This window comes from Adiantum capillus-veneris, chromosome 8 (assembly GCF_014529385.1).
Source record: "Adiantum capillus-veneris isolate H3 chromosome 8, ASM1452938v2, whole genome shotgun sequence".
NCBI lineage: Eukaryota > Viridiplantae > Streptophyta > Polypodiopsida > Polypodiales > Pteridaceae > Adiantum > Adiantum capillus-veneris.
Genome location: NC_140938.1, coordinates 97,504,400 through 97,517,063, shown reverse-complemented (window position 1 = coordinate 97,517,063; position 12,664 = coordinate 97,504,400). Strand labels below are relative to the sequence as shown.

Genomic DNA, 12,664 nt, shown 5'->3' with positions numbered 1-12,664 from the left:
AATCTGGATGACTACAATCGGAAGTTTTGGAAAGCTCTACTTCCAGTAACTTCCTATAGGGTTGTGACATTGACAAAACAGATTGAAAAGTATTGTTGTGGCCTACCCAAAGGATTGAGAAAGTACTGCACGAAGACCAAAGTCACTACTTTGATGCAGCTCATCGAGGTAGCAAACACTGGCAATGGTTTGCTCAAAGGAGAAGATTGTGAATTTAATACTAGCGTCAAGGAAGGATCAGCCAAGAAAAATTCAGCGAAGAAGTACGTTCTCAATGAGGTTCCTAGAGCGACTTAGGAGCCAGCCAACGCAGGGAAAGGCAAAGCTACGGCTGAATCAGAAAAGGGACCAACAAAGAAATGGAAAAGACGTTTTCCTCGCAAGTCGGAAGAGCAAAAGAAGGTCCTGAGGTAAGAGAACAAATGCTTTATCTGTGAGCAGCCTGGCCACATTGCTCAGAATTGTCCTCAAAAGAAAAGGCCAGCTGATGCTGAAGACAAGGAGGACAGGAAAGGAAAGAGGCCCAAGGCTGGTCTAGCGCCAGATATGATGGGCGACAAGCCAAATTCAGATGCAAGTGAGCTTTGCAGAGCATGGGGAAAGGTCAGGGATCAAACAATGCTTATCTTCTTTGATCCAAGTGCCAAAGCCAACTTCATTTCCCATGAATTGGCTTCAAAGTTGGGAATCAGACCTGAAGAGATGGGGTATACAGCAGAGGCAGGTTTGGCATGTCCTGGCCATATAGAGGCTGTGACACCTATCATCGGAAAGTTGCGCCTATATATCCAGTCCTATGTAGATGCTGAAGAATTTTACATCATGCCACTGGACGGATGTGATGTGTTGCTAGGTATTCCTTGGTTGTTTCATGTACAGGGAATCCTGGATGCCTACAACAAAAAGATCATTGTACAGAGCAGGGGAAAGACTCACATTCTGGATGTAAAGCTTAAAGGGGAGACTATTCCCACTGTATCAGCTTCTGCTATTACTTCTGTAATGAAAAAGCATCTTTCTGCGTACTTGGTTTTTGAACGTGAAGTGTTAGATTGTGATGAATCAAATTTATTTGTGTTAGATAAAGAAAGGTCAATGTTTTAACAACAGTATAGTGACTGTTTTCCCGATTCATTACCTTCTCAATTACCGCCAGAGAGACTCGAGGACCATGCGATAGATTTGGTGCCAGGCAGTATCCCACCAAATAAGCCTCCGTACAAGATTAGTGCGGCTCAGCAGAAAGAGATAATGAGCCAAGTACAGGAGCTGTTGGAAAAGGGGATGATTCAGCCCAGTTCATCTCCATTCTGTTCTCCAGTGTTGTTGGTGCAGAAAAAGGATGGCTCATGGCGTATATGCATCGACTACCGTGCACTGAACAAGAATACCATGAAGAATAGGTTCCCTATACCTAGAATTGATGATATTTTGGACAAATTAGAAGGAGTAGCTATGTTTAGCAGGATAGATCTAAAGAGTGGGTACCGTCAAATCCGCATTAGATCAGAGGATGTGCACAAGACTGCTTTTAGAACAACGTTTGGCCTTTACGAATTTTTAGTGATGCCCTTTGGTCTCACAAATGATCCTGCTACATTCAATAGGATGATGGACATGATTTTCCGTCCACACCAGCAGTTTGTTGGTACATTCTTTGATGACATGATAGTCTACTCAAAGAATGAAGAGGAGCATAGGCATCACTTGGCCATTGTGTTCAAAGAGCTACGCAGCCATAGGTTGCTCATCAATGCAAAGAAAAGTGAATTTTTTCTGGAAGAGATTCACTTTCTGGGACACATTGTCTCAAAGGATGGTGTCAGAATGGATCCTGCAAAAGTTGAAGCGATCAAGTCATGGCCAGATTTGAAGACGGTGCACGATGTACGAAGCTTTTTGGGACTATGCTCCTATTACTGAAGGTTTATCCGAAATTTTGTTGAGATTGCTTCACCTTTACATGCTCTTCAAAAGAAGGCAGTCACCTTTAGATGGACCCAAAAAGAGATTTCAGCTTTTAATCTCTTAAAGGAAAAGATGACTTCAGATCCAGTCATTGTGATGCCAGACCCTAGGAAGTCATTTGTGGTCCAGTGTGACGCCTATGGTAGTAGCATTGGTGCAGTGCTAATGCAAGATGGCAGGGTAGTAGCCTATGAGAGTAGAATCTTGCAAGGGCCAGAAAAAACTATGCAAGTCTATGAAAAAGAGCTGCAGACCATCATTCATGCACTCTTAAGTTGGAAACACTACCTGCTAGGTGCAGATTTCGTTGTCCAAACGGATCATTAGACCTTGTGATACTTCTTGACACAGGCAAAGTTATCAGAGAAGCATATGCGATGGGCAAATATCTTGTCCATGTTCCATTTTCAGATTGTGCATGTGGAAGGCGAGAAGAACGTTGTGGCTGATGCCTTGTCAAGGAAGCCGCAAATTTCAGATGTGTCAATTCCTTATAATCATGAGCTTGATGATATGAGGGAACAGTATGCAAATGATGAAGATTTTGCAAGGGTCTTCGAGCAGCTAATGGATGGACAACGTCATGAACACTATCTCCTCAAAGATGGCTTCATGATGATGCATGGCAGATTGTGTGTCACAAAGCCATTGCGACGCAAAGTTATGGAAGAGAGTCATGTCCCACCGTATGCAGGGAATCGTGGTATCGATGCTACAGTTAAAGCGGTTGAGACATTCTTCTACTGGCCTACATTGAGAAGAGATGTGGATGCCTTTGTGTGAGAATGCCTAATATGCGAGAAGGTCAAGTTTGACAGACAAAAGGCACCAGGGTTATTGCAATCACTACCTATTCCAGATAAACCATGGGAAAGTATTGCTATGGATTTTATCTTTGATCTTCCGAGAATGCAGACAGGAAACGATGGTATTTGGACCATCATTTGCAGATTCAGCAAGCAGTCTCATTTTATTCCTGTCAAGAAGAAGATAAGCCAGACCAGATGGCACGCTTGTTTATGAGCAATATTTTTAAGTATCATGGCATGCCACAGTCGATTGTTAGCGACCGTGATCCACGCATGACAAGTTTGTTCTGGAGAGGCTTGTTTGAGAATATGGGCACAACGCTCAAATTCTCTTCGTCATTTCATCCTCAAACAGATGGGCAATCAGAAGAGGAAAATTCTACTGTCCTAGATCTGCTGAAGTGCTATGTGCTAGAGCATAAAGGAAAGTGGGAGCAGTATTTGTCATTGGTGGAGTATGCATACAATAATACAGTGCATTCATCAACTGGCAAGGCACCTTTTGAGATAGTTGAAGGTGGCAAGAAAGTTCCTCCCATACTGCATACAAAGGACAAGATATTTGAAGCAGACAAGTATCTTCAGGACATGGATGAAATGTACAAGAAGGTCAAAGTGGCCTTGGAAAAGAGTCAGGAAAAGCAAAAGAAAGCAGCTGATCGTCACCGTCGTGAAGTGGTATTTTCACTTGGTGATTGGGTGCTTCTACGCTTTGAAAGGCAAGGTTAAAGAAGATGAAGGGCAAGGAAAGACTATTTCCAAAGCTCAGCATGCGTTACTATGGGCTTTTTCAAGTATGCGACATTAGTGATGTTGCATATAGGCTGAAATTTCCTGAGAGTTGGAAGATTCACAATGCGTTTCATGTGAGTCTTCTTAGACCCTATGTGGGTGATGTGCCAGAAGATATGCCAGCTGAAGATCAGCCGGAAGTCGAGGAACTTGACGAGATCTTGGTCCCAGAACAGATTTTGGCACATAAAGAAAGAAAAGTGAAAGGCAAGGTTGCTAGGCGTTACTTGGTGAAGTTCAGAAACTATCCACCAATGGATGCTAAGTGGATGGAAGAAGGTGAACTTGCAAAGTCACCAACTGCGTTATCACTTTACCTTGAAGCCTTCGACTTGCAACCTACCTTGACCCCTTGAGTTTCAAAGCTACATGGATTGTCAGTGTGACAATGGCTTCTGAAAGAAATGATGTACATGTTATTTAAAGTGAGATCAAATGAAGTACATGATGCATGAACGTTAGAGCTGTACAGATTGTCAGTTTGGCAATTGCTCTTATGGAATGTCCAAAAGTTTGGTTAGTGCTATAGAAGTGAGTATTTCTTGTCAGTTTGTCAAGGATACAGTAATTACTTCTATTAAAGAGTACATGTGTAACTGCATTCTTAAACTGTCGGTTTGGGTATGCTCGAAAGTGTTAATGGATCCAACGTGTACTAAAAAGACAGTGGCAAAATGTGAAGCTACCATTTTGTCATTGGAAAGTTAATGACTCAAAGCAATGGCAGAGTGCGAAGCTACCACTATGTCATTGGGATAGGGTTCACACGTAGGCAATACATGTGTCAACGAGGTGCTGAATACACCAGGGCTGACAATGAGCATGTATGTGTCGTACATGTGTCGACAGGTGTGCGCACACCCGAGTGTTGACTATGAGCATGTACGACATAGATGCAAACGAGGACGTTTGAGATTTCAAGAGGGGGGTATGTCACCAGCATGTGACTACTATCTATCCTTTTTGTTGATTTCTTTCTTATTATTTATTTATTTTCACTTTTTGGAAACACCCCTCGGGAAATCTAACTGCCCTGCATTGCATAGCTAGTGTGGAACTGTTCAGAGGGAGTCCAGGCCTGAGGGCAAAAGAGCACTAAGGTTGGACAAGGACTATGGTTAACCAAAGGGGGGTCATTGACTAGCCAAAGTGGAATCCTTTACTATAGAGGCTACATTTCAGTTCTTGGTGTGGCTGCATTGTACAAAGAGGGTCAGATGACCTAGAAAGATACAATGGCAGCATCTCCTAAAATTTAGGGAACTGCTATTTTGGGACCTGAAAATGTGTTCGCGTCGTTACCTCCGGAATGACAAGGGGAACATTTTATTGCTCTGCCGTGAAGTCAACTGGGCAACCGGTCGGGAGATTTTTAGGCGGCAACCCCGAAACGGAAAATAGCCTGTAAATGTGCCAAGTGGCACATTTCTGTGCACTTTCCTCATGCAGAAAGAAGTGGCGCTGATTTTAGGAGAAGGGAGGCTCATTTTCAGTCTGTCACACGTTGAGAGCTATGGAGTGCTTCCTTTCCCTCTTATGTACAGTGCGGTGCCAGGAGTGATGCCCTGCACGCTACACACTGCCCTCTCTCTCCCCTATGGTAGTATGTTATGCCCCTCTAGTGGGCTTTTCAATTGACCAATGTACAGTTGTGTGGGTTCATGCGCGATTGCCGAGGCAAGAGCCTCTTGCACAGGTACTGGATTAGCTAGCGGCTAATCCCCCGCAAGTACAGGTGATTCGGAGAGGTTTCACGTGCGAAATCTTGTCCGATTCAAAGGGCAAGTAGCCCTACACGTGCGGGAGCTCGAGGGCTTGCTACAGATGCGACCGGCACGCAAAACGGAGCCCGAAACAGTGAATTACAGCCTGCTGTGTATTTTTGCAGGTTTAGGGTTTTGGCTCTAAACGGACCCTAATACCCCGAGGACGTTCGGGACGCGCGGGGACTGCTGTACAGGTGATCTGGCGCATTTTCGGGGCAGAAAACAGAGAATTCAACGTGCTGCAGATTCTCATCAGGTTTTGCAAAGTGTTCGTATGCGTCGGAAAGTCATCCAATGCGTGGGAATACTGACTGTGAAGGGTCCTAGTACAGTTATGCTGCCGCAATCGGGCCAGAATAGTTGAAATTCAGCCAAGGTTGTGCGGGACAGCTTGTAGAGAACCAGAGCGTTTATTCCCTCTTTTAAAGAATAAAGAAATACCGAAAGGGGTGCCTATTTAGGGGCCAATCTGGTGTCGGTCTTCTCATACAGGTGCAATCTAGCAACCTGTATCCCTTTCCCCTTTGTTGTGTCTTGAAAGTACAAGTAAAGTGGGCGACAAATTAAATGGGTTTAGCAAATAAGGTTTAAGTCTAAGGTCTACCGCCCTTTTTGGATTAAACAGGCCGGTTTCAGTGGTGGCTTCAGCTATGCTTTATGGGGTCCAGATTTGGGGACCATCTGTGGATCAGGATAATTGGAAGTCAATGGAGAGACCTTTGGTATCTATGATTTACCGAATGATTAGAGCCAAGGCCTCCGTACCACACGCGATTACCCGAGCGGAACTAGCTGCCCCTCTGATAGAAATTGAAGCTCTTACCAGATCAGTGTCCTTTTTACATGGTTTGTGGGATACAAATAATTGCCGATAGACTAGATTGGCCCTCGAATCCTCTCGACAATTAGCAATGATAGGGGATACATCATGCTGGAATGCGCAACTGTCCTCGTGGTTTCAGAGACACGAGTTCAATATGGAAAGATTACCCCCCTTCCAATACTCTCTTGAGGCTCCATCACTGGCAATTACACGAACGGAGATTAATAAAATCATCTGTCAGGATCTTATACAGTTGGATACTAAGAGGAAATGGGTAGACCCTACACAAGAATTGGGCACGAAGATGGCCGACTACAAAGAAAACTTCCTACAGCTATCTGAAGATGGATTTGTGATTCGCCCCAGCTACATGGATACCCACCTATCTCATGGTTTGAGATGTGCTATTGGTCAGATTCGTACATCCTCACACCAGCTGAAAATTGAATTTGGCAGATTTAGGGGAATCCCACCTGAGAGCAGAATTTGCAAGTTATGCGGAATGGAGCCGGAGACAGAATTACACTACATATGCCACTGCACCGTATACTATGAGATACGTGAGCGTTTCCATTGCCTATTTAAAGAAGGCTTTGGACCTCTAGAAAGAGTCATGCAATACCAAGATCAAAGATGCTTAGGCTTGTACCTACTGGAACTACATCGGCACAGGGATAATCTAATGAGAAGACAAAGAGCACTACAGCCTCAAAGGCAGATCACAGATTTCTTCGGATCGAGAGAAGCAGGCGTGGAAGGAGAAGCAACAGGCCAGCAGCCAGCACAAAGGAGTACCCACATTCATACCAAAGGCACCCTCATTGACAGGGCGATTGAGCTTAGGAAATCGAGACGACCACGACCGAGATGCAGAAGCACACTTCACCGGAGGAGACTACAACAAAGGATTAGAAGCATTCTAGCCAGACACCCAGAATGCTCCTAAGAAGTTTATTTAATACTTTGTATTTATTTTTTAACATTCATTTTCACACTTTTCTCACTTAGTACTTTAGTACTAAGGTACCCAGACATTGTAACAGATTCACCACTTTTGTATCAGTTTGGTCATTCTGGCGTTTTGAAGACGTTAATATAACATTTCATTTCATTTCATCTCTCTCTCTCTCTCTCTCTCTCTCTCTCTCTCTCTCTCTCTCTCTCTCTCTCTCATTGGTGTTAAGCAAGGATGCCCACTCTCCCCGACACTCTTTGGGCTCTACATCGACGAGATCTCCGACTACATACTGCGAGCAGGGGGAGAGGGGAGCGACTTGGCAGGTACTCCGATCCACATCATGTTATATGCTGATGATATTATGTTGATTTCAGAGTCACCCGAGGGCTTGCAACGCCATCTTGAGGCCTTGGACGAATTCAGCACACACAGGGGGTTGACTGTGAACCTTGGCAAAACCAAGGTTATGATCTTTCACACATCCAGTGCAGTGAGGAGCGTCGCCACCTTCACAGCAGCAGGAGGACAGGTTGATGTAGTCACCTCCTATGTCTACCTTGGCATCACATTCACCAGCCTACCAGGACCCTTCACTATGAGGCAGGCTGCTGTTGACAGGCTCACCCGAGGATATGCAGCTCTGGCCATGCTAGAGCGGAGATGCCACCAGGCACACTTTCAGGAGCCCCGCACGAAGGGGTGGCTTTTCGACACCTTAGTCACCCCGGCCTTGATGTACTCGGCGGCGGTATGGGCACCAAGATTGACAGCTGACCAGTGGACACAGCTTGAGAGACCACAGGTATGTATGATCTCACGCTTGCTCCGCAGCAAGAAGACAGTGCCACATGACATTATTAGAGCCGAGCTCACCACACCACCTATGGTTGTAGAGGCACTATTCCAGACAATTTGCTTCATCCGGAGGATGAGAGAGCTACCTCCTGACAGACTTACCCGTAGAGCATTTGAGGCAGCTATACAGCTATCAGAGAATGGGCATGAGAGAGCATGGTACTCACAGGTCAGAGCATGGTTTGAGGGACACGGTCTTGACATGGAGAGCCTACCACCATTCCAGTACGACCCCCATTCACCATATGTTCACCTCTCTCGCAGTGAGAGGAACTTGGTATTGAGACAGGATCTGTGGCAGCTATACACTAGGAGAGTCTGGGAGGCACCTGGCTTGGGGACGAGGATGTCAGATTACAGAGACCAGTTTCTCACCATATTGTCTGGGGGGTTCATACAGAGACCACGCTACATGGACACATATATGCCACATAGCTCACGGGTGGCGATTGGTCAGCTGAGAGTGGCTTCACACAGGTTAGAGATTGAGATCGGGAGACATACTGGTGTTCCCAGGGAGGAGCGAATCTGCAGAGCTTGCACAGAGGAGGTGGAGAGTGAGGAGCACTTTGTATGTAGATGCAGAGCATACACTGAGATCAGAGGCAGGTATGAGGCCTTATTCAGAGGACAGCCCACTCTCCGAGAGATCATGGAATCTCGAGATCAGAGACAGCTCGGACGTTTCTTACTAGAGATACAAAGCCGTCGGGACACACTACTACAGCCACACACAGCTACACAGACAGAGGGGAGACAGTCGCAGCTCACAGACTTCTTTCAGAGGATTTCCGCCCCTCCCTCACCAGACACTCAGAGGGGAGTGACACTCCCACAGGCGGAGGTGAACCGAGCTAGACGACGACCACGAGTCACAGGCTACAGGGGCGCGAGCTCCCACCACCGACAGATCGAGGAGATCCGAGCCCGGGAGCGCCGTGCCACTGAGGAGCGAGTGGCTCAGATGAGGGCCGACCCGACAGCCTTCATCCGGGTAGCCTTGGCACCAGACCCACCCATGTACCACATCTTACATCCCCCCATTAGTACAAGATGGAGCTAGATAGCTTGATGCACTCTCATGATTGTACTACCTTGAGCATATAGACATGCATACACCCCTAGAGATAGAACTCCATCCCTCCTCACATACTCCACTACCTACATTCAGTTCAGTTTTGTATCAGTTTTGTTTCATTTGTCTTTCCGATAGACGGATGACATAGGCCGATTTCGGCCTGACATAGACGTTAAAAATCTTTCTTTCTTTCTTTCTTTCTCTCTCTCTCTCTAGAGTGCAGATGAGGATGGATTCTAGCTCTTTTGTACCCAAACATGGTATCAGGTTTACTATTTTGTAACAAATTGGTTTCATAGGTCATTTTGGCCTTTTGAAGACGTTAATATAACATTTCATTTCATTACTCTCTTGCGGGCACCCATTTTATCAATGGTCATACATACCCCACACAGTTCGAACTAGTAGCACTTCTAGATTCATTTTAGTATCTCTTCTTTTTTGTACCCAAACATGGTATCAGATTCACTAGTTTGTAACAGGCTGGCTCAAAGGTCATTTTGGCCTCTTGAAGACATTAATATATCAATTCATTTCATTTCATCTCGCTCTACTATTTGTATCACTGAGACTGTATCCTAGTTACCCATCACCTTTCCTGGACAATTGTATCACATCTCATGTGGCTGTAACTTTTGGTCTCATAGGTCATTTTGGCCGTTTGCAGACATAAGACAACATTTCATTTCATTTCATTTCTCTCACACAAAACGTGCACGCACACACACCCCTCAAGACATTCTCATGCAAGATAGAAATTACCTCTCTAACCAGATTTTTTCCATTTGAGATTGGTTGTTGGCCTGTGATCAGCTCTAAGAGAACCACTCCAAAGCTGTAAACGTCACTCTTATCACTGAGCTTATGGGTGAGAAAATACTCTGGATCAAGATAACCCTAGATACAAAAGCAAAACGCATAAGGAATCGATATTCACCTCATCAAATAGATAAATCTCTGTTTACACAAGTTGACTAATTTTGCACATGAAGATGAAGGATGGCAGAAATTTCTAAGCAGCCTACTGGTAGCAACAAATAACATGCAACCACTGGTTAGAATCCAATCAAAAGAAAACACCCTACTTATAAGTAAAATAAAGATCATGCAAATGGAGTTGTAAGCCAAGGACCAATGTGGTCATAAGGTACGATACTATTCCAGCACTTCAACTGATGCCTGAACTCTCAAGGTAAGATGAGCAAATGGAGTTGTAAGCCAAGGACCAATGTGGTCATAAGGTACGATACTATTCCAGCACTTCAACTGATGCCTGAACTCTCAAGGTAAGATGAGCAAAAGCACTCTAAAGCAATGTGCGTTGTGTCAAGGCATTTTGGTTACAAGTAAAGGGGCATGTGGGTCTCGGTGTGAATTGAGATGGTTTCATGATTACATATGTACCTACAAATGCAAGATCATACTTTATGTTTTTGGCTGATGTTCTGGCTTTTCTGCCTGATATGGATTTGTCGGTTATTGGAGGGAGCTGTTATAATGTTGAGTCTGTGGGACAAAGTAAGACTTGAGGTTTTGTTACATGTAACCTCTTTCATTAGTTGACCAGATGCGTTTGACTGAATTTGTTTTCTGTGGTTTTAATAGAGCACTTCTATTCTCAAGAGTACCCTGCACCCTAATAGGGTTTCTACTGACAAGGTAATTGTCGCTTAAAGCACCTGACTGGCATTATGGTGATAAATCAAGGATGGGCAACCATGCAACATTGTGAACATCATGTGTAGAACTCTTCTTTCAAACCATGCTTCCATCATGCCATTGGCATTGTGGAGAGGATGCTGCATCCCGATTCTCTTCTCTTTATTGTGGGGGGTGCAAAGAAGACCATTCTGTTACCTTTAAAATCTGCCCAGTGGGCTACATCACCCCTACCATGCGGTAAAATGTACAAAGAAGAGTGAAACCCTCCCATAAAAGGAGTACCAAAGAATATACAATGGCAACATGACAGAATGGGAAAGGGAAGGGGGGGCGGTGGGGGAAATAGTGTTGGTGACGATCATGCCCCACAGTGATTCGAGCTAAGGTCTGTCTCCTAAGTCCATGTCGCCCAGCCTGAAGCCTACAACGATGCTGTCTTGCACTGTCTCATAGCCAATTGCTGGCTCTGAGCTAGCTGACCACACTGCTGCCACTCAAGTGAAGACCCTGTCTAAACAGAGGCCATCACATGAATAATCCTAGGTAAGACCTACTGTGATTGTGCAGGCAATCCCATAAGCAATGTCTCAGAGAGTCCAAGGGGACTCTCACAACCGTCCACTATAGGCTAGCCAGACCCTCACAACTGCCCCTCTATTTGCAGCCAGCCGCTTAAGATAGTAATCATGCGAGCCTACCAGCCAAAAGCACCTGGTTGGTCACCATGATCCCCCTTGCCAAAGAAAGGCGTGCCAAGCTTTGGTGAAGAAGCTTCCTCCAGATTCTTGAGAGAAGTGGCACAAACTGTTGCTCAACGCACCCGAAGCCACACACAAAGAGCTAGCTGGCCACTTTGTGGATTGCTGTTGCTCAACGCACCCGAAGCCACACACAAAGAGCTAGCTGGCCACTTTGTGGATTGTCCTCCTGGCCATGCTAGTACAGAACTCCTCATCACGAATAGGCATATGTAACCCTCTTAGCTCAATCTCTGCAAGATAGCTACTCAATGTCTCTGCAAAGAGCAAGAAATGGAAAGCTGCAAGCGGGCAGCCCTATCTGGAAAATCTCAATAACACAAACCTCGGATGATGGCTATATTGTGAGAGAAAAAGAGAAGACAGCCCAAAGCTGGGTCTGTAGCATGATTCTACTCAAGCTCGTTGCTGCTGTACCCCCCCCCCCACCCCCCACCCCCTTGCCCTCGCCAGCACCCCTCCTTCCCCCTCCTCCCGTAGCTATTCCCCCCCTCCCCCTCTCCTGCGCTGCCGTGCAGCGTGCTTTTCCTGCAGTGAGCACCGCTGCTGCTGCCTTGTCTGCTTTCGCCCGCAACAACAGCCCATCTCCCCCCCCCCCTTCCCACTCTACAGAAGCCGAAGCCCCATTGTCCGACACCGTGGAGCGGGCCCTTTGACTTGCTCTTTCGCGAGAAGAGCAAGTGAGCTTGATGGCCGAGGTGGAATGGCTTCAAGCCACCTCAGTCATTTGCAAGATTGTTGGCACTCGGTCCAGTAGAGGCGAGGTTACAAACCTTCTCCACGCCCGACTCCTCACCGAAGTGGGCAAGATCACTGACGTGCAGATTCTCGGGAGAGGATATTATCAGATAGAGTTCGAGTCTCTCCAGAGATGGCGGCCAAAGTGATTTTGACGAGCCCGCTCAGCATTCGGGCGGCTCGAGTCTTTCTCCGATACTGGCGCCACGGCTTCGACCCGCCGACTACCGATGTACTTGAGGAGGAGGCAGATATGCCCACCCGAGTCTGCTTCCCTGGATTGAGGCGGGAGTATCTTCCTCTGCTCTGCAGAATTGGCTCTATGTTTGGGACGGTGGTCCTTGTTATGTCCTTGGATTGAGGCGGGAGTATTTTCCTCTGCTCTACAGAATTGGCTCTATGTTTGGGACGGTCCTTGTTATGTCCCGCTCACAGGAGAGGGGATCTAGCCTAGACG

At 46.1% G+C, this 12,664-nt stretch overlaps 1 protein-coding gene across 1 annotated transcript in view; it reads right to left on the bottom strand.

Annotated features, from left to right (window-relative positions):
- The window catches only part of LOC147452614 (putative LRR receptor-like serine/threonine-protein kinase At1g06840), a 123,157-nt gene that overhangs the window by 58,000 nt on the left and 52,493 nt on the right, over positions 1–12,664 (bottom strand). Inside the window, exon 18 of the mRNA XM_086518248.1 lies at positions 9,812–9,946. Coding sequence (XP_086374374.1) covers positions 9,812–9,946 — 135 coding nt within the window. The remainder of the gene's footprint in view (positions 1–9,811; positions 9,947–12,664) is intronic.